At 33.4% G+C, this 27,352-nt stretch overlaps 5 protein-coding genes across 7 annotated transcripts; 3 read left to right on the top strand and 2 right to left on the bottom strand.

Annotated features, from left to right (window-relative positions):
- Nucleotides 1-1,342: 1,342 nt before the first annotated feature.
- LOC146903825 (ribulose bisphosphate carboxylase small subunit, chloroplastic 3-like) lies at nt 1,343-2,376 on the bottom strand. The gene is made up of 3 exons (XM_085727510.1): nt 2,155-2,376; nt 1,863-1,997; nt 1,343-1,735 (listed from the first exon to the last, which is right to left on the bottom strand). Exons 1-3 carry the CDS (start codon nt 2,332-2,334, stop codon nt 1,505-1,507), a joined length of 546 nt encoding a protein of 181 aa, XP_085583636.1. The 5' UTR covers nt 2,335-2,376; the 3' UTR covers nt 1,343-1,504.
- A 3,360-nt stretch (nt 2,377-5,736) lies between these two features.
- LOC146903824 (putative DNA (cytosine-5)-methyltransferase CMT1) lies at nt 5,737-11,921 on the top strand. Its single transcript, XM_085723555.1, has 20 exons — nt 5,737-6,038; nt 6,173-6,272; nt 7,060-7,167; nt 7,264-7,383; nt 7,477-7,567; nt 7,675-7,886; nt 7,985-8,050; nt 8,164-8,412; nt 8,505-8,563; nt 8,688-8,754; nt 8,871-9,200; nt 9,307-9,375; nt 9,484-9,570; nt 9,671-9,758; nt 10,086-10,204; nt 10,291-10,392; nt 10,474-10,517; nt 10,609-10,678; nt 10,944-11,047; nt 11,548-11,921. Exons 1-20 carry the CDS (start codon nt 5,803-5,805, stop codon nt 11,720-11,722), a joined length of 2,496 nt encoding a protein of 831 aa, XP_085579681.1. The 5' UTR covers nt 5,737-5,802; the 3' UTR covers nt 11,723-11,921.
- Nucleotides 11,922-12,727: 806 nt separating this feature from the next.
- On the top strand, nt 12,728-15,216 carry LOC146903823 (F-box/FBD/LRR-repeat protein At1g51370-like). 2 transcript variants are annotated; one of them, XM_085723556.1, is made up of 4 exons: nt 12,728-12,883; nt 13,281-14,090; nt 14,287-14,421; nt 14,576-15,216. In XM_085723556.1, exons 2-4 carry the CDS (start codon nt 13,305-13,307, stop codon nt 14,885-14,887), a joined length of 1,233 nt encoding a protein of 410 aa, XP_085579682.1. In that variant the 5' UTR covers nt 12,728-12,883; nt 13,281-13,304; the 3' UTR covers nt 14,888-15,216. The 2 variants fall into 2 exon arrangements, with proteins under 2 accessions (XP_085579682.1, XP_085579683.1); XM_085723557.1 differs by having other exon boundaries at nt 12,748-12,883; nt 13,376-14,090; nt 14,576-14,996.
- A 1,609-nt stretch (nt 15,217-16,825) lies between these two features.
- Nucleotides 16,826-19,431, top strand: LOC146903822 (F-box/FBD/LRR-repeat protein At1g51370-like). 2 transcript variants are annotated; one of them, XM_085727508.1, is made up of 4 exons: nt 16,826-16,971; nt 17,554-18,282; nt 18,448-18,582; nt 18,738-19,431. In XM_085727508.1, exons 2-4 carry the CDS (start codon nt 17,554-17,556, stop codon nt 19,047-19,049), a joined length of 1,176 nt encoding a protein of 391 aa, XP_085583634.1. In that variant the 5' UTR covers nt 16,826-16,971; the 3' UTR covers nt 19,050-19,431. The 2 variants fall into 2 exon arrangements, with proteins under 2 accessions (XP_085583634.1, XP_085583635.1); XM_085727509.1 differs by having other exon boundaries at nt 16,826-17,443.
- A 5,153-nt stretch (nt 19,432-24,584) lies between these two features.
- LOC146903821 (Nucleic acid-binding, OB-fold-like protein) lies at nt 24,585-25,475 on the bottom strand. The gene has a single exon (XM_085727507.1). The coding sequence runs from the start codon at nt 25,453-25,455 to the stop codon at nt 24,829-24,831; it is 627 nt and encodes a 208-aa protein (XP_085583633.1). The 5' UTR covers nt 25,456-25,475; the 3' UTR covers nt 24,585-24,828.
- Nucleotides 25,476-27,352: the final 1,877 nt, after the last annotated feature.

The following is a 27,352-nucleotide window of genomic DNA, read 5'->3' as shown; positions in this document are numbered from 1 at the left end:
ATTTGATGATTATGGTTATGATTAGTACTTGATGTTATATGATGATGTTTATGTCTATGATTAAGATGCTATGATTAAAAGGAATATATGATAATGCTTATGACCAATATTTGTAGATATGTGATGATATTTATATGATAATATGATACGAAGTATATGACTAATATAGGAAGAATAGTGACACTAGTTAAGGAAGTTTTAAGTTGTTAGATATGATTAATGAATTATAAGATGTTTAAGTTGTTGAATGTACTTTATATGATTTATATGCTTAATATTATTGTTTGAGAAATCTCACCCCTCTGCTTGGAAATGTTGCTCTTCGTATGGGTAACTTGCAGGTAACCAGGATTAGTTGTGGTCGTGAGTGGACTCCTCACAAGTGTGTCTTAGGTGCTCTGATACGTAACGGGATAGGATTATGTCTTCTATTTCTATTCCTTACGTATTACTTATGGATTTTTATGAATAAATGTTGAACAAGACTTATGAGATTTTTATGTTGAGGCCTGCGTGCCAAAGACTATTTTTATGATGTTGAACTAATTCCGCTGCGAAGTTTTGAATTACTTATGTTAAATGATTTGAAGAATAAATTGTTATTTATTCAGTTTATGAATTTTTAAGAAGTGTAGCATTCCGTTTAAAGTTGAAAAACTCTGATTTATTTATGAAATTTTTACGTTGGGAAAACGGGGTGTTACAAGAAACGCATCTTGCACTAACAATTTAGTCCCTTCATTTATTTACTAATATATGAGTATTGTATATTTAGAACTTTCAGCTAGGCAAGTAGACAATTAAAGGGGGTAGGCTCGAGATGTTTTGTGAGCAGGTCTGCCACTTGATCGACTGAGGAAATAGGCGGTCGATCATGCAAAAACTGCCGTTGAAACTTTTTCCCTAACAACGTGTCGGTCAATTTTGATGTATTTCGTCCATTCATAAAAGACAGAATTGGCTGCCATATAGTAAGTAAATTGGTTATCACTGCATGAAAAGGATGAGAAAATAAAAAATAAATGGAAATCATGCTGAAGGTATGCAAGGCATTGCAATTCGCGAACAATAAAAGCTAAGACCTAAAATTTAGCGTATGAAGATGACTTTGAGACCGCGGATTGTTTTTTGGAGCGCCAACGATATTCAGTTCATAATTTCTGCTCAAAAAATATTTCTTGCAAAGATGTACTGATTGTGCATAATTATGGTAAAGATGAGAATGAATTAGGTGGAAATGCAATTTTTCTTTCTTTAATATCATACTATTGGTTCCTTTGTTATTTAAAGTTTCAAGTTCAAGCCATTACAAGGAAAACAGCATATACTACTAACTTGAGAATGAAAAAAAGTACCATTTCATTTATTAACTCTTATCCATACATTTGCATTTTGAAATCCGAAAGCGAAAACCAAAAAACAAAGGAAGACATAACGATCAGAAAAAATTGAAAGAAAAAAATGTTCTTCCAATGGCAGCAGAGAGTGATTAAATACTCAAAATTTAGTAGACTGCAGGTGTGTGTGCAATGAAACTGATGCATTGAACTTGACGAACGTTGTCGAATCCGATGATACGGACAAAGGCATCAGGGTAAGCAGCAATAGCTTCATCAAGCTCCTTCAACACTTGAGAAGAATCGGTTGCTCCAAACAAAGGCAACTTCCACATTGTCCAGTAACGTCCATCATAGTATCCTGGTGACTTGTGGTTCTCACGGTACACAAATCCTTTCTGCAAGTAACCAAGTACAAATCAAAACAAACATATGTTAAGTACAAATTTGTGACTGTGACCTTGGTCGCGACAAAACAACGATTATATATATTGAGAAGATATTGCAAGTAAAGTAATATTAGACCTCGGTCTCAAATTCCAAGCAAGCAACCCATCCCTTCCTTATAAGGTAATCAACTTCTTTAGCCAATTGTTCTCTGGTCAATGGTGGAAGGTATGAAAGAGTCTCAAACTTCTTCTTGCCAATAGGAGGCCACACCTAAAATTTCACAAAATGGTTAACAAACTTGTGTACTTTTGCCAACGAATCTATAAGTGCTTATGTACGTATAAGCTGTTTTCATAAACTATCCTGAAGAGCTTATGAAAATATAAGATGAAAACAGTTTACAGACATGTCATAAATTTTTTCTCACCTGCATGCAGTTTACTCTTCCACCATTGCTTGTAATGGAGGTAATGTCTTTGTTGATCTTTGTAACTGGGAAGCCAGCCATAGACTTGAGTCCAACGAATGGAGCCACCGCGCCGGATTGTACCGAAGAGGCACGGTTAACTGTAGTCACAGCTGAAGAGGACATGATAGAGGAAGCCATTTTTTTCTTAGTTCACAAGTAAAACACACTTCTGTTTGAATTGCAAAGCTTCTACTAAAACTTGCTATATATAATGGTTTTTATTTTTCTATTTCCAATATTATGGTCTTAATATTGTGGTAATTGGCTACTGCCTAATACCAACTTGTTAGATTTTGAAAATGATAATCATTGAACCTATATTGACCACACAAGAATGGAAATTTGTGTGCTAGCCTTATCATTATCCACCAATAGGACACTGCCATGTGGATTTTTCCCCACAAATCGTATCTCCTCCTAAGAAATGTGTAAATGTGTGATGGTGGTCATGTAGATATTTTGGTCATCCTTGAAAGTTCCACTTTAGTATGTTGGCCTCATGGAATTTTGTGACTATTACTTCACAAATATTTATCATGTATGGGTAACATTTGTTCCTGTCCAAGCTTTTGGATTCTCAGGGAGAAAAAATATTAGAATAAGAAAAAAAATATATCAATAAAATGAACCCTTTCAACTGTCAGTCTATTATCCTTTTTGTTGGGTAGTTGAGAATGTGCTTCTTATTCACAATTAGATGAGAAATTTTCAAGTAAATAGCAAAATATGAGGTATGTGAAGCCATACAGAATTGAAAATGAATCATATCCCATTAACACACAATTTCATATAGACACATGAAATGAAATAAAGTAAAAAAATATTAAATAATACTCTTTCCCTTTTAAAATAAATGTCGGTCTAAATTTTTTCAAATAGATTAAGAAAATCAATAATTAAATTAAAAAACGTCATATTTTTACATTATTATCTTTAAAGTATTGATTGTTAAGGCAGGCTTGTCGCAACGATAAAGTTGTTGTCATGTAGCTTAAATGTCATGAGTTAAAGTCCTATAAACAATATTTTGTGTAAAAATAAGATAAAATTGTGTACAATATACCAAATGGTAAGACATTTTCTCAAATCATGTGTATGCTAGAACTTTGTGCACCGGGTTTTTTATCCTTAAAGTTGTCAGTCATTCCTATGAACATAGTGAGTGTAATGGCTTGAAAGTAGTGGAAACAATTTTAAAAGTAGAATTGGAAAAAAAGACAATCACATAGTGAAAGTAAAACAATACTTTAAACATTTCTATGTACTAAAATGATAATTATTTTAGAACGGGGGAGTATTATTAATTTTTATTAAATAATATTATTTTATTTCATGTTTTTATTTATATCTAAATGAAAGTGTCCATTAAAAAAATTTCAACCCAACCCATTTGGGTTGGACTTGGGAGTGTGCTCCTCCTCAAGGTCCAGGTTCGATTATTTCCGGTGTCAATTTACGTTGGTTAATTTAACTTCTTAAAAAAAAATCAACTCGGCCATGTAGGCGAACGAACTAATGGGGCTCAATATCATTCATAGTTGGTTTATAACTTGTGAACAAACTTATGTGTTGAAAATGTGAAAACAATATTTTTGAACCCTAAAACAACGTTCATATTACATTGGATAACAATAGAAGCAACAGGAATTAAGAACTATTAGAAAAATATTGAACAGTTGAGCTAATGAAAGGTTAACTGGCCTGTAAAAAACTGGAATATATTTGTTTTTTTGTATTATTATATTATACTCAATGCTCATGTTGATGGCATGTTTGCAACTTTGAAGTATTACCCGTTAGGTCCTGATTAATTTGATTTGTTGCTCTTCAGTATTATTTATAACTCAAAGCAGCATTGTTGTTCTCAGATTTTCTAGCTTTGCTGGTACAAAGCCTAAATGTAGTTACTAGTTAGTTACTTTTAGCCATCTTTAAGAAGTTGTTTTTTGTGATCTGAATTCAAAGGTATGGCATTTGAAATACTACTTTGGATAATATGTGTTATAACGGGATGCAAGAATAATGATAATAATAGTAAAAGATAGAATGAAAAACGACATAAGATTTAATGTGGTATCCAGCAATGTGCTGACTAATCTACAGGCAGAAACATTGAAAAGAATTACACTATAATCGATAATTACAAATACTAAATAGTAAAAGTAATACCAGTTATAGCAAAACTCAATAACTATTAACTATTGGTGTAGAAAATACTAACACACAAGGCCTTTATTTATATGATCAAGTCTTTACATATTTCTTCTTATTCTTTGATGTGGGACTTTTTTCTAACATTCAAGGCATATTTCAACAAGTCTCCACCTTGACTTGAATCCTCTCCAGATAACCAGATGCGCCAAAAGTACTCGAAGTACCAGATGTGTCAGATGCATTACATTGAATGCCCAGATGAGCTTGCTCTGCCTCAGGCCTTGCCCCTCCGAGGGCAATCAACAACTTCTAACATTGAGCAAGTTCAAACAGTGTTGAAACTTGTTCTGCGGAACCGGCTTGATAAACTTATCGGCTGGGTTGTTTGATGTATCCACTTTGTTTACCTTGATCCTCTTCACAGTTCTCAGAAAATAGTACCTCACATCAATGTGTTTTGTCCTCTCAATATGTGTGATTGCAAACCTAACCTGATATCTCGCAATTAGCTTCTACAAATGTATTTACTCATGTTCCTTACAAAGGATGTCTATATCTAGAGCTCCTTAAACCAAAAGGGATAATAGTCACTTTGGTCCCCAAATATATAATGAGTAGTCACAATAATCCCTCAATATATATATCAAAATTTCAAAATAGTTTCTGATTGTGCACTTTGTTAGTCAAAATAGTATCTAACGCTAAAATAATCGCTCAATACTCACAATAATTTTTTCCATATAGGAACTTAAATGACAATAAGTAAGTACCTATAAGGATTTATATGACAATAAATAAATATATTGAAGGACTGATGTGACAATATTAATGAAATATTTTAATATCAATAACTATTTTGACTCGTGAAGTGCAAATCAGATGTTATTTTGAAATTTCGATATATTAAAGGACTATTGTAAGTAATCTTGAAGAACTAAAATGACTATTACTCCAAACCAAAATGTTATATATGAGTTTTCACTAGATCTATACTTTTTTTTTTGGAAAATGTTAACTAGTGTCCCCGGGGCACTGGTTAAGGAAACCAAATATAGTATAAAGACCTTGAAATTTGTGTAATCAAAGTTAAAAGGTGTAAAAAATTATGTTTTTAATGCAAATATTTCCTTTTTTGTTTTCTTAACTAGTGTTTTCGAGGCACTGGTTCTCTTTTTTTTTTTTTCAAGGGAACTTGATCTATACTTTTTGGTCCCACTAATGTAGGAGTGAGAAATTACTTCACTCCATAGTGTCAAAAATAATTCCATTTACACTGAGCGGGTTCAACGAGTGCGGGAAATGAAAAGCAGCGAAAATTAAAAGCGCAATATTCAATTCATTTTCCCGCTTCATTTATAAATAATCGCTTTTTTCTTCACCGCTTTCACTATTCATCTTCTTCTCTCTTCTCTTAACAAAAAATAAGCGCTTATTCTGTCTTTCACCTTAACAATGCCTCAAAAACGCGTTCGTAAATCTTCCAAACAAGACGAAGTCGTTCCTCATTCTTCCAAACGGAAGAAAGCCAAACAATCTCCGGTTGAAGAAGAACTGGTTTCGCTTCTTCCTTCTAGAAGAAAGAAATTGAAGCAATCTTCGGTTAATTCCGACGATGCATGCTTCGTCGGAGAACCTATTCCGTCTGATGAAGCACAAAAGAAATGGCCTCACCGGTACACTAAGAACGAGTGAGTTATTTTTATTTTTATTTATTTTTTTGATTTTTTTTTGTCGTGTTATTGCAAGATTTGAAATTTACTGCTATATATATATATATATATATATATATATATATATATATATATATGATTGTGTTTTGTAGTGAATCGAGTGAGGATGAAAGTTTGAAGGCGAAGTTTCACTATCGTGAAGCGAAGGTTGATGGGATTTTATATCAGCTGGAGGATAATGCTTTTGTCAAGGTTACTATTTTATTTGATTAAATGTTGATAAATTTGTGTTTTGTTTTATTTTACTTTATTTCATGTTGAAATTTTGGTGTTTTAGGGTTTCTTTCTTTGATTTCATGTTGAAAATTGCGTGTTTATGCTATTTTGTTTGATTTTATGTTGAAAATTTTGTTTTTTAGGGTTTATTTCTTCATATGTTGTAAATTTTGTTTTTTAGGGTTTATTTCTTCATGTTGGAAATTATATTTTTATTTGACATGATTTCTTGCTGAAAATTGTGTGTTTTATGGTTCATTTCTTTGATTTCTTGTGGAAAATTTGGTGTTTATGCTTTATTTCTCTGATTTAATGTTGAAAACTGTTTTTATTTTATGAGTAGTGTTATATATCCCGAATGATTGTACCACAAAACGTTCGCGAAATGAATGTTAGCCAGTAAAAATTTTGCCTGGCCGGAAATCATGGGGTGGTGGGTCTTGTATAGTGTTTTGATGAAGCGGTAGTAAAAAAAAGTATGAAATCCAAGGAATAGTAATTTGCCACATCATTCGGGAACCAATCGCGAATACACATTCGCTGTACATAGCATTTCCGTTATTTTATATATGATTTCATGTTGAAAAATGTGTTTTAGGCTTCATTTCTTTATGTCATGATAAAACATTTTAATTATTGATTTTAATTCATGTTGAAAATCTTGTGTTTTAGTGTTTATTTGATTTGATTTCATGTTTATTTATTTGTTTATTTTATTTTTGAGTTTTGATCTTACTGTGTTGATGTGATGAATGTTGTTTAGGGGGAGGAAGGAAAAGAGGACTACATTGCTAAGATTGTGGAGATGTTTGAAACTCCTGATGAAGAACAATATTTTACTGCCCAATGGTTTTACAGAGCCGAAGACACGGTAAAGATTGAATTTCAACTCTTTCGTGTTTTGTTTTGGGTTGCTTTGCTGTTTATGGTTATTGTTGATTTTGGTGATTTGAATGTGTGTGTGCAGGTGATTAAGGACCATGGGAATCTAGTTGACAAAAAGAGGATTTTCATATCTGATGTAAAAGATGAAAATCCTTTAGATTGTTTAGTTAGGAAAGTTAACATTGTACAAATTTCTCCTGATGTAAGTGCTTCATGTAGTTCTTTTGTTGTATAACTTATAATTTTGCATTATAATGCTCAGAGTTTTGAAATATGTTGATTTTATATACTACAGGCTGCAAAAAAGAAGAAAATTCCTCCTTGTGAATTCTATTTTGACATGAAGTACACTGTGCCCTATATAACTTTCTCAAATGTTGACAATGGTATGATTTCATAATTTAACTGATGATTTGTTTAAGTTTCTTGCATGTAACTTTGCTGAACTTTTTTTTTTTTTTATGTTGATTGTGGTTTACCCTGATTGATACAGCTGCCAAAATAGAAAGTGAGACTTCAACACTTTCAAATGAATCTGGGTCCAATGTCCATGCAGCTGATAAAAATGCGGTTAAAGGAAAATCAAGTCAAATTAAAGAATGTAATAGGCCTGAGTGGACTTTACTGGATTTGTATTCTGGGTGTGGAGCTATGTCCACTGGTCTTTGCTTTGGAGCATCTATTTCTGGCATTAAGCTTGTCACGGTATTTAGACTAATTTGCATAATGTTTCTTTGGTTCATTTTAACTTTGCTTGTAAAGAATATCTTTACTGATTTTATAATGTTGTTTTTGACTTGAAGAGATGGGCCGTGGATATAAATGAATATGCATGTGAGAGTCTCAAGCTGAATCACCCAGAAACTCACGTACGTTTTGGTGTTATTCTGTAGTTGATGCTTGTCATTGTAACTTTTTTCACAGTTCTTCATTATTATTCTTATTAACATGCATATATTGCTTTCCAAAATGTCAAATTCAGGTGAGGAATGAGCCGGCAGAAGACTTTTTAAGTCTACTGAAAGAGTGGGCTAAACTCTGTGAGAAGTTTGTACTAAATGGAGCAGAAAGTACAGATTCTGATTTGAATGCTGGTGAAGAAGCTGGTGAAGAAGCTGGTGATGAAGCTACAGATGATTCACCTGACTCTGAGGTATTTGAGGTTGAAAGACTACTCTCTATTTGCTATGGCGATCCCAACGAAGATGAAAAACCAGGACTATATTTCAGAGTAGGTTTTCTTGCCTTATAACTTTATCTTATGCAATTAATTTTTCAGCTAGTGATCATTATTTTTTATGCTATAAATTTATAATCTTTCAGGTGCAATGGAAGGGTTACGATTCCAGTTATGATACATGGGAGCCCATTGAGGGCTTGAGGTATATTCCAATCATCAAGATATTGATTATTGTTACTCAAACATTGCTTCACTTAAGATTTGCTGTTAATTAAGGCTTATAGTTAATTGTATGCTAGATTCTAACTGTGATTATTGTTTAACAGCGAGTGTAAAGATGCTATGAAAGATTTTGTTATAAATGGATATAAGGACAAGATATTGCCTCTTCCTGTAAGTCTCACCACTCCTCATTATTGACTTGTACTCAACCCCTTCTTTCACCTCTAATGGTTTATCAACTGTCTGTTATTCATTAAAATGATCTGTACTACTTCATGCTTGTCTAGGGCCAAGCTGATTTTATTTGTGGTGGGCCACCTTGTCAAGGTGTTAGTGGTTTCAATCGCTTCAGGAACAAAAATGCTCCATTGGAGGATGAAAAAAATCAGCAACTAATTGTTTACATGGACATCATCAATTTCTTGAAGCCTAAGTATGTTCTCATGGAGAACGTTGTTGACATTTTGAAATTTGCTGGTGGGTTTCTGGGGCGTTATGCTGTAGGCCGTCTAGTGGCCATGAATTATCAAGCTCGGATGGGAATGATGGCTGCAGGGTCATATGGCCTTCCTCAATTTCGGATGCGTGTTTTTCTTTGGGGAGCTCTAACTACTGAAGTAAGGCCGTTGCTTAGTACTAGATTTTTAATTTGTTGTGTTATTTAAGTTACTCTAAATGTTTTAAAATGGAAGGCTAATGATTTATCGACTTTTCTGTTTGTAGAAATTACCCTCATATCCGTTACCAACTCATGAGGTTGAATCCAGATCAGTCATCCCTACTGAGTTTGAAGTAAGAAATGATAGAAATAGAGATGTTTGTGCCCTTTTCTTAGATAAGGAACCCATGTTGTGATTGTAAATTTCTAATCAATGTGATCTTTGTACTTTCATAATGCAGGCAATAACAGTTGCATATTCCACTAATGAAAAGTGTCAGCTGGCCAAGGCATTATACCTTGGGGACGCAATTGATGATCTCCCACCGGTATGTTGTTTTTGCTCACAAATACATTCTTAATATAGTTTGTTTGATTCTTATAAAATTTTGATTCCATTTTTTTCCTTGGTTTTCTTTTATCAAACAGGTTGAAAATGATGATAGCGATGATGAAAAGAGCTACGGGACTACTCCTCGTACTGATTTTCAAAAATATATCAGATTAAAGAGAAGTGGTATGTTTTGTATTGATTTGAGTTTTGAATTATTCTTGGTTGTTTTCTTTTTTGGTACTCTGTCATTGCAATGAAAGATGTCAGTGGTTTTTTTATGAATGAATGTTTCATATTTCAATGTGTTCATAGTTCATACAATCTCTATTTATCAGCTAAAATGTACCGGCCGCATATATGAACTGCATTTTGTCTTACTCTGGTCTTTTTTATAATTAGAATTGTGTATGTGGTCATTGCATATAGTTACATGTCACATGGTTAGAAAATTTGTCTTGCTTCCTTCATCACTAACTTGAATTGGTTTTGAATCATATGTTTCTACTCCAGAGATGGTGAATTATTCGGCTGACTCTCAAAGTGCACCAAGTGGTATGCTGTATGATCATAGACCTTTGAAATTAAACACCGATGACTATGAGAGAGTTTGCCACATTCCAAAGGAGAAGGTTCCATATCTTGAATTGATATTATGTACTGTTATTTATCTTTGTTGCTCAATGTAAATTCTAATTGTGCTTGCTTGCCTTTTTAGGGGGCAAACTTCAGGGACCTCGAGGGTGTGCTAGTTAAAGAAAACAAGGTGGAATGGGACCCGTCTGTTAAAAGAGTGTATCTAAAATCTGGAAAGCCGTTGGTACTAATTCTGTCTTGTCTTAGGGACACGTTTATTTTGAAGTTAGTTCTTTGTTGACCACAACCTTTTTTTTCCATATAGGTTCCAGATTATGCTATGACATTTGTTCACGGGACCTCCTCTAAGTATGTATATATGTGCATCTATTTTATGTCATCATATTTTATGTTTATTTCATCTATATCAAAGTTCTTATGTATCTGCTGAATACAACAGGCCATTTGGTCGACTTTGGTGGGATGAAATTGTGTCCACTGTTGTAACAAGGGCCGAGCCTCATAACCAGGTTGTTATTCGAAGTTGTGTACATTATATTTTGTAAAACCAATGCCACTTATGCTACCCTCCCATTGTAAAACCTCTTTAAAACAATGTTGTATTTGAGAAATGTTATCGACCTTAGGATGATCATGTTAGCATTTTTTCAATTAAACTCATCTGACCATGTTTTTTGTTTGGACCTGTTGTGTAAGTGGCAGTACTTATTTCGATTGTTTTCTTTTTCATTTATGATTATGCATTTTCTGAATCCAAAGTTATTCCATTTCAAGGCTCTTCTCCATCCAGACCAAGACAGAGTTCTTAGCATTCGAGAGAATGCAAGGCTACAAGGATTTCCAGACTGCTATAAGCTTTGTGGCCCTGTCAAACAGAGGTATGTGTTCAAACTGGTATCTTATCTGGAGTTAGTTAATGAAAGATATAAACAGAATTTTGTTGTTAGAAAACATCTGTAGCCTCGCATACACAAATTTTCATATATTTATGATTTAAGATAATACACAATATTTTATCATATGAAGTTTACAGACAAGGATGGCTGAATGTTCAGTCTTCCCTTCCATTTTGAAATTGAAATATATGTTCCTTCCAATTCCTTAACCAAAAACTGATAAACCTATTATAACTAACTTCTATATTTATTACTTAATTGCACAACAACTGCTCAATAACTCTCCTAAGGGATCAGTCCAGAATTTTTAGGTGTAATATTTCTTATTGGACTAACAATATGGTTAGATTTCTAAATGTAGAAGACTAAAGTAGTTATAGTTTGAGTTTAGTTAGTAAAATTTTCTATCTTTCAGTATAATTTTATTTTTTTCCATTATTATGTATATCATGGCACTCAATATTTCCATCTTTAATGTGCAGGTACATGCAAGTTGGAAACGCAGTTGCTGTTCCTGTTGCCCTTGCCCTTGGATACACATTAGGTTTGGCAATTCTAGGACTCTCCGATGACGGTCCTTTGACAACTCTCCCCTTTAAGTACCCAAGTTGTCTAGCCCGTCCTTTAGATGTAGTTGATGATGATGGTTCAAGTTGATCTTGTCCTCATTAATCCATGTCTTTTCAACTGTTATCTTGTTTTCATTTTCATTTTTAAGCCAATAATATTCAGGGCCTAGAATTGTATAAATGAATGTTCCTACAACTGATGATTATGCAAGATTCTGGAAACATAAAATATGGCAAATGGGAATGTTTAAAAACTATGATTGATTTAATGACACTTAATTTGATCAGTTATTTGTATGTCAACTTTTATTTATATCATGTTATCATCAATTCCCATACTATTTTTCTCGTTAAATTGAAAGTATTAAGTTTGGTTTAGGAAAACAGAACACAAGCTCATATTTTTACATCAGGCCTTGCCTTTGTATTACAACTTCATATGTTAAAATTAGGAAATTATGGCATAACCTTGTATGCAAAAAAACTACACTGAAAGTAAACAAGGGATAGATAATCTTGTTACATCAGCTTTGAGCATATGATCAAATTTTGTCAGGCATGGCTAAAGAAACTGATATCACTTGACAAAGAGCACCCATAGTTCACTATAACATCCACACTCCACACTCTAGTTTGCTTGAACTTTGATACTCCAACTTTCCTAAATTTTTTGTATGTTTGTCCCAAAACTTTGCTTCCACTAGAAACCAAAAAACAAATACATATTTTTGTATCCTTACAAAAGCCAAAATATTCACTAAATGAAATAAAGGCATAAAGATCTAAGTTTATATGTCTCAATTATATGTTTAGAATAAACCATTAAATTAGTCTCTATATTTGTAACTTATTCTCAAATTGATCTCCAACTCTATTAATATTTTAAATCAATACCTATTTTTTTTTTAGAAAAAGTGCGCCTCAATCTTAAATGACCAAAGATTAAAACCGAGGAGTACTGTTAACCAATTGGGTCTAACATTAGTAAAAAAGAACAATTTGGTCTAACATTTTTTTTTTTTTTTGAAAATATTTGGTCTAACATTTTATTATTCTACCTATGTATTAATGTACAATTCTGAATATTGAAAATGAAAATATTCATAATTTTCTCAATCCGTTACTTCCACAAATGAGAACTTCTCTATGTTTTTGAACGTCACCACCGTTCCACCGCACACGGCGATCCGCTTCTCTTGCACCACCGCAAGCTTCAAGCTTAATATTGTGGTCTCTAACTCTCTGAATTGTGAGTTTCATGATTCTAATTTATGAGTTTTAGCTTTTAGATTAATTTCATTCTTATTCAACTGAATTTGATTATGAATTTCATATTTTTTATGATTTTTTTCGCTATGAAGCACAAACACCGGACATGACACGGACACATACACCTCCACACCGATAATAATTTGAGAAAATGACATATGTGTTGGTGTCGGACACGATAGGGATAGGTACCCGACATGGGACATGCTTAATCCGATGAGTATATGTGCTTCATAGATTTTTTTTTTTTTTAATGACAAATGTTAGTAGTTAGATTAGATTAATATTTACTCATTCCTTTGGATTTGAACCCAGGACCCTCTAACTCATAATGAATCTCACTTGCGAGTTTCATGATTCTAATTTTTGAGTTTTAGGTTTTAGATATCGAGGAAATTGGAATGCAGATGAAATGCAGATGGAGTTTCAAGCACTTTTTTGTTGATCGCGTCTTAACATTTTTGAAGTGCAGACGGAGGATGGATCGAATCAGCTCATTGCCAGATGAAATCCTATGTCACATTCTCTCATTTCTCGAAACAAAAGATGCTTTCATTACAAGTCTTCTTTCAAAGAGATGGAACTCACTCTGGCTCTTTGTTCCCACTCTTGATCTTTATGAATATTCCTTGTTCTCACATTATTCCAAATCTCAGTTTCAAAAGTTGGTATTTGAGGCCATTTTCAAACGAAGTGTGTACCAACCCATTAAAAAGTTGTGCCTACATGTAGGTAGTTACGATGAAAAAATTTCGCCATTGGAATATGATATTGAGTCATGGTTAACCGGTGCAGCAGAACGTGAATTGGAGCATCTTGAACTCGATTTTATCATTGACTATAATTTGCCTTGTTGCATTTTTAGTTTTAGAAACCTTGTGGTTCTCACATTGAAAGACTTAACCATATCTGATGTTTCTCATGTTGACTTTCCCTTACTCAAAACCCTACATTTATACCACATTGTTGTTGGGAATCGGTTTATTCTTGAACTTTTTAGTGGCTGTCCTGTACTTGAGGATTTTGTAGCAAAACTTTTATATATTTCCTCCAGTAGAAACATGTCAACATCCCCTGATCGAGTGCTGAAATGTTTACCTAAGTTGGTTAGGGCAAAACTTTCAGACTTATCTGAAGATTTTCCTTTGGAACCCTTTTGTAGTGTTGAATCGCTTCACTTGAAACAGGTAACATATGCGCTTAATTAATTTGTTTTTTTATTTCTTTGGTGATTGAAATTTCTAATTTAATTGCATAATGTCAATCTCAGTTGTTAAACTCTTTTCTAATAAGAAATGTGATTGATATGCATTTTGTTTTGTTTTTTTGTTTTGTGAAAATTTTACCCTGACTTCTAACAATTAATCTTTCTTCATATTCTAGGTGGACTACTATGATGATTTGTTGCCTACTTTTAATAATTTGACCCAACTGGTGCTTATTTCTTTGGATAGTTGGCAATCCTTAGTCGACATTCTCAACCATTGTCCTAAGCTTCAAAATCTTGAACTTGACCGGGTTTGTTAAGTTTATTTATGATTTATCTTTTTATAACACACTATTAGAAATTGGGTTGACCCTAACTCAACCCTACAAAGATAAGGTGAGAAATTTCCTTGTCTCATTCAGTGTCTAACACACATCTTATGTTTTCTGTGTGCATTATTAACAGGTCAACATACTCGAGAACTTATGGGCTAGAAATTATGACTTAGAAAATTGGGTGGGTCAAGATTTTGCTCCGCAATGCCTCTCATTACACCTTACAACTTGCAATATTTTCAATTATTACGGTGGTCAAGAAGGTGAGCTTCTGCTAGCAAGGTATATCTTGAAGAATGCGAGAGTTTTACAAACCATGACAATATGGAATATATGTTTCAAAATAAAAGGAAAACTATCCTCATGCCCAAGGGCCTCTGCAACATGTAAAGTTGCCATTCATGATGCTCCAATGTACTCCCGTCGCCGTCCCTTAATATAAGTGGCTTCTCGGTACTTGTCATTTTATTTGCTTCCAACTTGCAACCGCTAGAATTAGTGGCTTGAACTAGAATTTTAATGGTCACAGAATAGCATCTAGTATTTGCTTACCTGTTTTTATTATCCATTTTGCGACTAATTTCTGTGATAAATTCTGATTTGATGCATAACCATATGGTAGGAGGGTACAATTGTTTCCTAGAAAAAAGGATGGTGCAATTGTAAATCAGTATCCTGCTTTTGCCATGTCCATGTGCATTTATTCTTTTGCATAGAAGCACAAACAAAGATTAAACAAAGTAATTGTATTTTCAAAGGATTTCTTATTTACCATCGGTCTTGTTTTTTGATAATATTTTGACTGTCACATGAAAAAGGATTTAGATCTAAATGATATTTTTCAAGACTTGGTTTATTTACATGATATAATAGGGTTTTGATCCATGTACTTGACCTTCACTAACAGGATATGGTTTTGCTATTAGGGTTAGGTTGAATTGGATTGGAGAAGGAAACTTGAAATAGGAACAGACACAAACTCACCTTCAGTAGTTCGACTAGGAACATACACAAACTTATACTTTCACTAGTAGGACTCAAAATTACGACTTAGGTTAAAAAATTAGAAAAACAACAGGAACTGAGACAGGTGTTTTAGGGAAGCTATGACCAAGGTTTAGGAACTCAAAGTCCTGAGGTTGGTTGAGGACGATTGAAGAAACTAAACACATTTTCGTAAAAGAAAGAAGCTCGAGCAACTTCAAGTAAATGACGAGTTTTTTATTTCTTCGATGCCATTTTTTTTTATGGATGTTTAACACATGTAAAATCATGAATGATGTCCCTTTTACCGGTAAAGTTGGAAAGATTATGATTGGCATGTTATTTACCATTGTAAGGACATAATATTTTAATATCTTTCCCCAATTATAATAAACAACGGTGATACTTCTGAAGAAAATTCAAGTTACTTGAAAACAGTCATCAATAAAGGAAACAAAGCATCTCTCACACAAGAAATAATGAAAACATGGAACGGTCCCCTAACATCAGAATGAATAATGACAGATATCACATTCAAACGACCGAATAGTTTGTTTTAAAAACAATGTTGTAAACGTTCACTTCATTAACGAACAAGGACGATTGTGTTGAAGCCATAATAGGAAGGGAGAAGAAGACTAACTTTGGTTTGTAATGAGTTAATTCCCATGTAACAAAAGAATGGAGTTGCAATGAATGAAAGTTGTATTGTGATTGGTTAAAATCCATTAGAGGAGCATGAAGGCATCAGTATTAGCAACATTAGTAGTTTAATTGTATTACAGCTTCATATGTTAAAATTAGGAAATTAGGACTCCAACTGTCCTTAATCTTTGACAAAAAAAACACCCATAGTTCACTAAAACATCCGCACACTAGTTTGCTTGAACTTAGTACTCCAACTGTCCTTAATCTTTGCCTTTTCTCTTTTTATGCTTGTCCCAAAACTTTGGTTCTGCTTAAAACCAAAAAATAAATACATATTTTATCTTTTGTACCCTTACAAAAACCAACATGTTCAGTAAATGAAAGTTAAAGGCATAAGGATCTAAGTTTATATGTATCATTATTTTTTAGTGTAAATTATTTAATTGGTCTCCGTCTTCATAAGTCACTTTTAAGTTAGTCTCTGACTCTATTAATATTTTAAATCAATCTCTATTTTTTTTTTTAGAGAAGGTGTGTCTTCCATCTTAAATGACTAAAGATTAGGACGAAGTAATACCTATTAACCAATTGGGTCTAACATCAGTAAAAAAGAACAATTTGGTCTAACATTTTATTAGTCTACCTATGAATTAAATTAATGTACAATTATGAATATTGAAAATGAAAATATTCATAATTTTCTGAAATACTATCATAAATAAATATTAAAAATATACGTTACTTCCACAAATGAGAACTTCTCTATGTTTTTGAACGTCACCACCGCACACGGCGATCCGCTTCTCTTGCACCACCGCAAGCTTCAAGCTGATCTTTGCGCTGATCGAAGTTATTTGTTCAAGCTTAATATTGTGGTCTCTTACTCTTTGATTTGTGAGTTTCATGATTCTAATTGATTCTAATTTATGAGTTTTTGGTTTTAGATTCATTTCGTTCTTATTCAACTGAATTGATTATGAATTTCTTATTTTTTGTATTATTTTTTTTATTTTTTTGCTATGAATCACCAACACCGGACACGACACCGACACAAATACCTCCACATCGATAATAATTTGAGAAAAATGACATAATTCAATGCAATTATACATGGAGTGTTTGAGTCGGACACACGATAGGTATCCGACACAGGACACACTTAATCTTAGGAGTATTTGTGCTTCATAAATTTTTTTTTAATGACAAATGTCGGTAGTTAGTTGTTAGAATAATATTACTCATTTGTTCGGGTTTGAACCCAGAACCTCTAACTCGTAATGAATTTCACTTGTGAGTTCATGACTCTAATTTGGGAGTTGTAGGTTTTAGATCAAAGTGATCACGAGCTTTTCATTCGAGGAAATCTGTAATTCATTTCTTACAGAAAATTGATAAACACTTGAAATTAGTAAAGAAAGTTAAATCTGGAGTTTCAAGCACTTTTTTGTTGATCACGTCTTGAATTTTGAAATGCAGATGGAGGAAGATCGAATCAGCTCATTGTCAGATGAAATCATATGTCACATTCTCTCATTTCTCGATACAGAAGATGCTTTTACCACAAGCCTCCTTTCAAAAAGATGGAATCCACTCTGGCTCTTAGTTCCCACTCTTGATCTTCATGAATATCGCATGTTCCCACATTATTCCGTATCACTGTTTCCAAAGTTGGTATTTGCAGCCATTTTCAAACGAAGTGTGAACCAACCCATCAAAAAGTTGTGCCTAAGTGTAGGGAGTTACGATGACCATCATCTTGAAAAAGTTTCAGTGTTGGACTATGATATTGAGTCATGGTTAACCGGTGCAGCAAAACGGAAATTGGAGCATCTTGAATTTGATTTTATCATCGACCATTATTTGCCTTGTTGCATTTTTAGTTTTAGAAACCTTGTGGTTCTCAAATTGAAAGACTTAACCATATCTACTGCATCTCATGTTGACTTTCCCTTACTCAAAACCCTACATTTATACCACGTTGATTTCGATCATCGTTGGTTTGTTTTTAAACTTTTTAGTGGCTGTCCAGTACTTGAGGATTTTGAAGCAAATCTTTTATATATTAACTCCAGCAGAAACATGTCAACATCCCCTGATCGAGTGCTGAAATGTTTACCCAAGTTGGTTAGGGCAAAACTTTCAGAAATATCTGAAGATTTTCCTTTGGAACCCTTTTGTAGTGTTGAGTCGCTCCACTTGGAAGAGGTGACATATGTGCTTAATTAAATTTATTATTTATTTCTAATTTAACTGTATAATGTCAATGTCAGTTGTTAAACGCTTTACTAATAAGAAATGTGATTGATATGTATTTTGTTTTGTAAAAATCTTACCCTGACTTCTAACAATTAATCTTTCTTCATATTCTAGGTGGAGTACTATGATGGTTTGTTTCCTACTTTTAATAATTTGACCCAACTGGTGCTTATTTCTTTGGATAGTTGGCAATCCTTAGTCGACGTTCTCAACCATTGCCCTAAGCTTCAAAAGCTTGAACTTGATCAGGTTTGTTAATTTTTATATGATTTATCTTTTTATAGCACACTACTAAAAATTGGGTTGACCCTAACTCAACCCTACAAAGATAAGGTGAGAAATTTCCTCGTCTCATTCAGTGTCTTAACACACAACTTTATGTTTTTTGTGTGCATTATTAACAGGTGAACGCACTCGAGAACTTAAGGGCAAGAGAATATGACTTAGAAAATTGGGTGGACCAAGATTTTGTTCCGCAATGCCTCTCATTACACCTTACAACTTGCAATATTTTCAATTATTACGGTGGTCAAGAAGGTGAGCTTCTGCTAGCAAGGTATATCTTGAAGAATGCGAGAGTTTTACAAACAATGACAATATGGAATATATGTTTCAAAATAAAAGGAAAACTATCCTCATGCCCAAGGGCCTCTGCAACATGTAAAGTTGCCATTCATGATGCTCCAATGTACTCCCGTCGCCCTCCCTTAATATAAGTGGCTTCTCGGTGCTTGTCATTTTATTTGCTTCCAACTTGCAACCGATAGAATTAGTGGCTTGAACTAGAATTTTAATGGTCACAGAAAAGCATCTAGTATTTGCTTACCTATGTTTATTTGTTTATGATGTCATTACCACATTGATCCATTTTGCAACTAATTTGTGTGCTAAATTCTGATTTGATGCATAACCATATGGTAGGATGGTACAATTGTTGCCTAGAAAAAAGGAGGGTGCAATTGTGTAATTGTAAATTAGTGTCCTGCTTTTGCCAGGTACATTTATTCTTTTGCATAGAAGCACAAACAAAGTAGTTGTATTCTCAAAGGATTTCTTATTTACTATTTGTCTTGTCTTTTGATAATGTTTTGACTGTCACACGAAAAAGACCAAATAGTTTGTTTTGAAAACAATCATGTAAACGTACACTTCATTAATTAACGAGGATGACCAAGACGTTTGTGTAGATGCCATATTAGGAAAGCAGAAGAACACTATGACTGAAGTATTACCATTTACAGTCATATTTTTACATCAATATGAAATGAATTATGTTTTGCCATCAATAAAGAGGATAAAACTTTCGTATACAATGAGTTAATTCCTATGTGACAAAAGAATGGAGTTGCAATGAATGAAAGTTGTATTGTGAATTTGTGATTGGTTAAATACCATTAGAGGAGTATGAAGGCTTATGTATGATCTTGGATTCTATCGTGAATGAAAGTTTGCAACATTAACAGTTTAATAAAAAAATGCTGATCCTATTATAATTATACCGCCAAGAAAGGTATATCCGTATATGTAATAATAGAAGCATACTATGCTCAGCTTTGGTTGGTCTCATTTGTTTTACTGATACTTTTGGTTAGATCTTGGATTCTTCATCTTGTTTTAACACATGATTGAGTTTCCACTTCATAAAAGAAGGGATGAGTCTGTGCTGATGATGTTGAGTTTGATATCTAGAAATGAAACGTCTTAACTATAAAAAAAAAAGAATGCAGTAAAAGGATATTTACAATTACATAGACAAATAAAAACTAAAAGAGTAAATTACACTCCCCTCCTCCCAAAGATGCTTGAATTACACTCCCCTCCCCTCCCTCCCCTCGTTTTCAAAACATATTAGAAAATATTTCACTCTCCTCCCTTGAGAGAAGCTTGAATTACATTCCCCTCCCCTCTTATGTTAAAATCTACGCTTTACTCCCTCAATATTTTTTTATTTTTAATAATCTAGCAAAAAAAAAAATAATCTAACACACTTTGAAGAAAAATAGTATTGTGAATCAATTTTAATATAATCAAATTTTGAATATATATTTTTCGCTATTTTTTATTCAAAATTTCGTTAACATATATTTTTAAACTCTATTATAAAATATGAAAAAACCAAAAATTAAATTAAAATATGTGAAAAATTATGAAAGTCGATAAAGTATGGTTATTTAAAAGTGGATTTCATACTCTAAATTATAAATAATAACAAAATATTTAAATTTAATTATCATTCACATTAAAATTATAAATAAATGAATTTATTTTCCTTAAATGATAGTTCAAAATTAGTATATATCATAATAGTATTTATTTATGTTAAAATAGATTAAAGTGTAGGTCATATTTAATTATTAAGGGAGGGGGTTGCAATTCAAGCATCTCAAAGGGGAGGGGAGTATAAATTTTACTTTTTAAGGGAGGGAAGTGTATATTTTAACATAAGAGGGGAGGGGAGTGTAATTCAAGCATCTCATAGGGGAGGGGAGTGTAATTTACTCAAACTAAAAATATTTATAGAAACACAATAAAACTTATTTTCAATTTTTAACTTATCATTTCATATTTTAAGTGTATACACTCTAAAATTATAAAGTTTGTGGTTCACTTGGCTTTTTCTCTTTTTAACTTGAACTACAAAATTGTTCATCTTACTCTGGTGGATGCTGATCCTGAACTCACTAGAGAGTAAAGTTGGTATTATTCAACTTCTGTTGCTGAAGGGTGTAATTTAAATCAAGTTAGTATAGGGAATTATAGTTTGATTAATCGTTGGTTTGGTTGTTGCCACATTTAACTTACAATGTAGAAATAAAGGGTAGAATATTTTCATTTGAAAGTGTTTAGTATGACTCATGTTCTCTGATAAGTGGGCAGCCATGTAATCCTAAGTATTGCATAATGGAAGAAAAAAATGTACAGCAGTTACAGTTGTCAAAGACGTTGCCGCAATTAGCCGAGATGTGCCAACATAGGAACAATACAGTGTCTCAGTTAGATAACTATATGACAGAAGAATAGGCAAAATAGTTCTACACTACAATCCCAGGTTATCGAAAACTACACTAAATTATACCGAGTAACACAGCAACTAATGCAATGCAGATAGATATCAACTCTGTAACAAGAGAGATTGTTAGGATCCTCCTTTCTTTGAGCAAACAAGAATTCCAATAACAATAATAAAGGTATAATAACATATTCAAATGAATTGAGATTGCAAACAAATGGAGGATTTCTTATTGATGTAGTGAAATTGAAAGAGATGATACAATACAAAAGGTAATAAAATAAAGATGATAACATACATCACAAGGCTACTCCAAAAGAGCACTCTACTTTCACAACAGAGCGTTGTAGAATCACTAAACCTAATTATTCAAAAACTATTTTTCCCCTCTACCAAAGACCTTTTTAGAATAAGCAAAATAACAACTCTTAACAACCATCTAACAAACTTGTCAATGTAGCAACTAACTTCTAATTAACTTCTTAACTTCAATCCTAACAAACTCCCATTTTAAGTTCTAAAAAGTAATAGAACCCAATTTTCAAATTGGCATCAGAAGAGAATCATTCGAAGCATATCTTATCACCACTTCACTATATTTGAACACAAGTGCGACACCCCCAATTACTAGAATGATTATCAAGTATCAATGACATTTAATATCTCGTCACAATTGTAAATTTGACAGCAACCAACACCTCTGTCAAAAGGAATAGCAACAGTAAACAAAAACATGCTTTTGTAAATAAAATAAAAATAAAATGCCTATTCAGATGCAAGCCAATCACCAAACTTAGGACTAACGTCTCCCTTTTTTTTTTTTTTTTGAAAGAGCCAAATTTATTATACCGAGCCGGCGTAAGACACACCAGACAAAGAACAAGAACAAGACAAATACAAAGGTGCCGTATATATGCGGAACACCAACCCAAAAAACACTCCGTATACATGAGAACCCAAAAAACACTCCATATACATGAGGAACCCCTCCCCAAAAATCAAAACGAGCCAACCCATTCACAAGCGCACCTCAAAAACTCCTAAAAACCAAAGCAGCAACAGCAAAAAATCAGAAGCCAAACCTCAGGAAAACAGATACAGCGGCAGATATCAGAAACCACAGCAACAGGAGCCGCGGCTGCATACAGCAGCAGCAGATTGCAAAATGGTTCTGCAGAAACCAAACATCAGGAAAACAGAAACAGCAGCCGATAGCAGAAGCCACAAAAACGGTTCTGCAGGTGAAAACAGCAAAAACACCTGAACCTGAAAAGCAGAACCAGCCTAGCAGCGCTGCCACTGCACACACCACCCAACCTGTTCTCGGCAACCTATCCAAAACACCACTGACCCGAAACTCCCGGCCCAGCTCCTTACTCTTATGACAATAAGTATATACATGAGAAGTACATCACAATGATTGTCCATTAATTTCCTTCACAAGAGCAACTAAATACTCCCCTTGACAATAAATTATATACTTGAGACACAACAGGTCCAGAGTCCTCAAGGTGTTCGCTCAAGTGTTTGAGTCGGAACACCAGAAACTGTTTGAAATTGAAGCCTATTCTAACTAAAGACATAACTTACTAACTACTGCCACTGTAGATTACATTCAATCACTGATATTATTAATGATGTTTACGTGTCAGTTTCATGATCAGTGTGAGTGTTTCATGGCTCCTGAACTATGATTTGTAAGCTAAAAACTAAATTGGATAAATTTTTCAGCAAGAAACAATTGTGAAAAAAGAGGAATCAATCCCAAACATGTTTGTTTGGCAATGAATTTGACAAATCGCAACGTGCCGCCGTAATTTCATCAAAAGCTACACTTTTGAACTTCAACAAAATCACGGTGTCATTGTGATTTCATCAAACTCATCGTCATTCCAAACATGCACACAATGTTTTTCAAGAGACAAAATCTAGTTTTGAAAACAAGTAATCAAACATGCCTGAAACTTAAATATACAAATCAGTTATCAAGATATACCAATTTAAGATTAAAGGTGTTGCTTGGTTAGTGATAGTTTTCCTCAAATCATAATGTTCATCATTATTTTGAATGAAGACAAACTCTACAGCCTGAACGTATTCATGACCACTTCAAAGTTAAAACTCAACATAAAATTAGTGGGTTTCTGAATCAATTTATTTTCCAAGTTCTAACCTCATCAAGCATTGATTTTGAATATTAAAATAAACCCAAAAAAATCATTCAATTCCTATCCCTCTTTCTCAAATGTAAGGCAATCCCCAAACTTAGGACTAAATAAATCAGTGGGTTTCTGAATCAATTTATTTTCCAAGTTCTAACCTCTTCAAGAATTGATTTTGAATATTAAAATAAACCCAAAAAAATCATTCAATTCCTATCCCTCTTTCTCAAATGTAAGGCAATCCCCAAACTTAGGACTAAATAAACCCAGCTCGTTACTCCCATGACAATAAGTACATATGAGAAGCAGACTCACATTAAGCAAAGAGAAAATGTACACTAGATTTCAGAGGTAAATTGCATACTACTCTTCTCTTTCTAGTTTTCAGACGAAAAATTATAATTTTTTTGGGACCACAGCATGTTTAGGAATACAATGAAGTGCAAGCTAACCTTCGTTCTTAGGCTAAAGAGTACTAAATATATAAGTTCTCAGAGAAACAATCATGAAAAAAGAGCAATCAATCCCAAAGAATATACCTTTTTCAACAGACAAAAACCAGTTTTCAGAACAAGTAATCAAACACTATGTAAGTTCGACAGTTCAGATTGAATGTTGTGCCAACATATACCAGCACAACACCAATACATGTGGTTACGTTCAATCACATCCATTTTCTCAAATATTTATAATTGTCGAACCTAAATATCAGTAACTTGTTTAGTGTCGGTACTCCATAGATCAAACATGCCTAAAACTTAAATATACAAATATGTTATCAAGATATGAGATATACCTATTTCCGAATAGTAAAGGCAATGCTTGATTAGTTCATCTCAAATCTCAATGTTCATCATCACAATCATGCTGCATTGTGACAAACTCTACCACCTGCAAAACAACTCATGACCACTTCATCGTTCTAACCTATAAAAAACTGACACAAACACAAACACGACACATGGACAACAATAATAATAACTTAATGAAATAAAATTATTGAATTGAATATATCCACGTGTCGGTGTCGTGTCAGACACCCGACACACCTTCAATCAAAATTGTCAGTGATGCATAGGTTCAAACTCAACATAAAATCTGTTAGTTATAGAATCACTATTATTCTCCAAATTCTAACTTCATCAAGCATTGCTTGAAAGCTTGGCATAAACAAATATTTTCACTTGCAACACTAATCAAACTAAACTCAAAACAGAGCAAATAACCTAAATTATCATCACAAATTCATGCATTATTCTTCAAAATACATAAAACAAAATCCAAACTAAAATTTAACCAACATTAATCTTCCAAATTACACAATCAAGCAATATTCTGCCACGAAATCGCCGTTTTCCTTTTATTCCTATTCATCCAAACATCACTATTCTTCTTCCAATTCCTAATCTCCAATTTCTCACCATCCCCTTTCACACCAAAAAACTCTGGTCTCGACCCCGCCACCGCAATCCTCGGTAAACCTAATGCCGACGAAACAGATTCACTTTCATCTCCCTTCCCCGAAAACGCAGACAGAAACACCTTCCCTGAACTACTTCCAGCGTGAATTTGTGGAAGCAACGAATTCAAACCAAACACACCACGGATTTCTCCTTTTGATGCAGGATCGTGTTTGAGGAATCTGGAGGATGATGATGCGGTGGATACAGCGGCGGCGGTTGCAGTAGTGGTGGTGCGTTGTGGAGGTGGATTAATACCGTTGAGCCAACGAACGAGAGCGATACGAGATGAACGGTTAGGATCGTATTCGATGCGTTCGACTATACCGACGGAAGAAGAAGTGTTGCGCTTGAGATCGATAACTCGATGTAAACGTTTATGGCCGCCGCCGCGGTGGAAGGAGGTGATGCGACCGTAACAGTTACGGCCGGCGGTTTTTCCGGCGCCGAATGTGAATTGTCTCAGTGATCTCTTCACTCCTCCTGACATTTTTTCTGGATGTTGTAGTTAGGGTTCGTTGTTCCTTTTTTGCTTAAAGAAAACGATTTTTAAATTTTTCTTTTCTTTTCTTTTTCAATTTTAGAATAATATTTCCTTTTTGCAAAAAGTAATGAATATATTTAGGGTTAATACATGTTTGCCTTGTAATATTAGCGATTGTTTTCAATTCTGTAGTTTGAAGATTCTTTGGTTTTGAACCTTCATGAATTTTGAGTGTATAAAATCGATGATATGACAGGGGATAAACGGAAATTCTCTCAAATTACAAAAGGCGAAAGGCGAAAGTACCTTAAATTTTGTAATTTGATGCCATGAAGGTAGAAATTTTTTTATAGGGTTGGAATCTAAATAAAATTTTTTACAGAGTTGAAATCTAAACAAAATCTTTTAGAGTAGATAAAGCAGAAATCGTTAATATTACAGGGGGAAAACATATATTAACCCATATATTTAAATCACTATGAAAATCTTTGAGAAGATGGGACATGCACATCATCGATATGAACTCAAGTAACGATATATAGTCTAACAATATCAATATCGTTACGAGTTAGATCTTACAAATTTATATGGGACCAACAATTTTTTTAAGGAATTGGACGATTATTGTAATGTGTTTATACAACTATACGATGATTTTTCAATTAAATGTCATTGTAAAATTAGTTTACATAGTACTGTTTTATTGCCTAGAAAATTTTTATTATTCATAGTACTGTTTTACATAGTACTGTTTTTGCTCTCCGCCATGCACTTTTCGCTCGCGCCCTGCAACCATTCCGAAAATACCCATGCGCTAGTTAACATAACACATGTCTGCCCCTCACTAGATAATAGAACTGTTCATTGAAACATTTTCAAAATGCAAAAACAAAACTTGCGTGACGTAAGTGTTAATTTCTGCGTGAGTTAACTCACGCAGCGTGACTTAAGTCACGCAAGTGTAAAAATTAAGTCCCGTTTTATTACACTTGCGCTAGTTAACTAGCGCAGGGGTGTTTTCGGAATGGCTGCAGGGCGCGAGCGAAAAGTGCAGGGCGGAGAGCAAAATTCTTATTTTAAGTATGGTCTGACCTTTTTAAAAGTCTGGCTTGACCTATTAGTCTGTCTAAAAGTCTAGTTTATGTTACAAATTTCAAAGAGAGTTTGTCCATCAATTTTTTTCCTTTCAATTTGTGCAACATAATTAATATAGAGTTAAACATTAATTAGATACAAATTTAACTAATAGAACACAATTGTAAAATTTATAGATGGAAAGAAACTCAAGAATAATAATGTCTGATAACAACAAGAATTTCAAATGTAATCTAATAACCATACTTGACCTTAGGCATATCAGTAGCAAGCTTTAACGGTTCATAGAAATAAAATAACCATATGAGTCTTAAATGATAACTTAACAAGCTTCCAAACAGTATGAAACTGAAAACAAAATCAGTAATTCAACAAAAAAAATGTAAAAAAATCTTCAATGTGATAAAAAAAAGCATAAAGTCTGAGAATTTGAAGGATCATTAATTCTTTTTGATATATATAAATATAAATAAATATGGAAAAATGTAATATACTCATATACGGACCGACCTGATAGGCTTGATAGGCATTTTTATAAGCATAAGCCTGGCCTGATTAAATTAATAGGCTTTTTAAAAAGCTCAAACTTGACTCTTTTATTAAACGAGCTAGGCCGAGCCGAGCTTTTAGTATGCCAAACCATAGGCCCCTGACGGGAGGCCTAGCCTATTCCCACCCCTATATACAATCAATCAGACTCCTTTCACTATCAAAAAAAAAAAAAGACTCCTTTAAAAAAAATACACAATCAGTCAAACCTTAAATTTATAATGTGCTTATGAAGATATTTGTTCATTGTTCACTAAAG

Source organism: Medicago sativa, chromosome 7 (genome assembly GCF_051527215.1).
Source record: "Medicago sativa cultivar Bolivia chromosome 7, Bolivia_mono, whole genome shotgun sequence".
Taxonomy (NCBI): Eukaryota; Viridiplantae; Streptophyta; class Magnoliopsida; order Fabales; family Fabaceae; genus Medicago; species Medicago sativa.
Note: the sequence above shows the minus strand (reverse complement) of the source record. Positions and strands in the feature narration are given on the sequence as shown.

Excerpts from the sequence above, each read along its gene's own strand:
- LOC146903825 (XM_085727510.1), bottom strand. The coding sequence starts at position 2,334 with ATGGCTTCCTCTATCATGTCCTCTTCAGCTGTGACTACAGTTAACCGT. Across the intron at positions 1,998-2,154 it reads GAAGAGTAAACTGCATGCAG|GTGTGGCCTCCTATTGGCAA; the intron begins GTGAGAAAAAAT and ends GTGAAATTTTAG. Across the intron at positions 1,736-1,862 it reads GCTTGGAATTTGAGACCGAG|AAAGGATTTGTGTACCGTGA; the intron begins GTCTAATATTAC and ends GGTTACTTGCAG.
- LOC146903824 (XM_085723555.1), top strand. The coding sequence starts at position 5,803 with ATGCCTCAAAAACGCGTTCGTAAATCTTCCAAACAAGACGAAGTCGTT. Across the intron at positions 7,887-7,984 it reads CTGGCATTAAGCTTGTCACG|AGATGGGCCGTGGATATAAA; the intron begins GTATTTAGACTA and ends TTTGACTTGAAG. Across the intron at positions 9,376-9,483 it reads TCATCCCTACTGAGTTTGAA|GCAATAACAGTTGCATATTC; the intron begins GTAAGAAATGAT and ends TTCATAATGCAG.
- LOC146903823 (XM_085723556.1), top strand. The coding sequence starts at position 13,305 with ATGCAGATGAAATGCAGATGGAGTTTCAAGCACTTTTTTGTTGATCGC. Across the intron at positions 14,091-14,286 it reads AATCGCTTCACTTGAAACAG|GTGGACTACTATGATGATTT; the intron begins GTAACATATGCG and ends TTCATATTCTAG. Across the intron at positions 14,422-14,575 it reads AAAATCTTGAACTTGACCGG|GTCAACATACTCGAGAACTT; the intron begins GTTTGTTAAGTT and ends CATTATTAACAG.
- LOC146903822 (XM_085727508.1), top strand. The coding sequence starts at position 17,554 with ATGGAGGAAGATCGAATCAGCTCATTGTCAGATGAAATCATATGTCAC. Across the intron at positions 18,283-18,447 it reads AGTCGCTCCACTTGGAAGAG|GTGGAGTACTATGATGGTTT; the intron begins GTGACATATGTG and ends TTCATATTCTAG. Across the intron at positions 18,583-18,737 it reads AAAAGCTTGAACTTGATCAG|GTGAACGCACTCGAGAACTT; the intron begins GTTTGTTAATTT and ends CATTATTAACAG.
- LOC146903821 (XM_085727507.1), bottom strand. The coding sequence starts at position 25,455 with ATGTCAGGAGGAGTGAAGAGATCACTGAGACAATTCACATTCGGCGCC.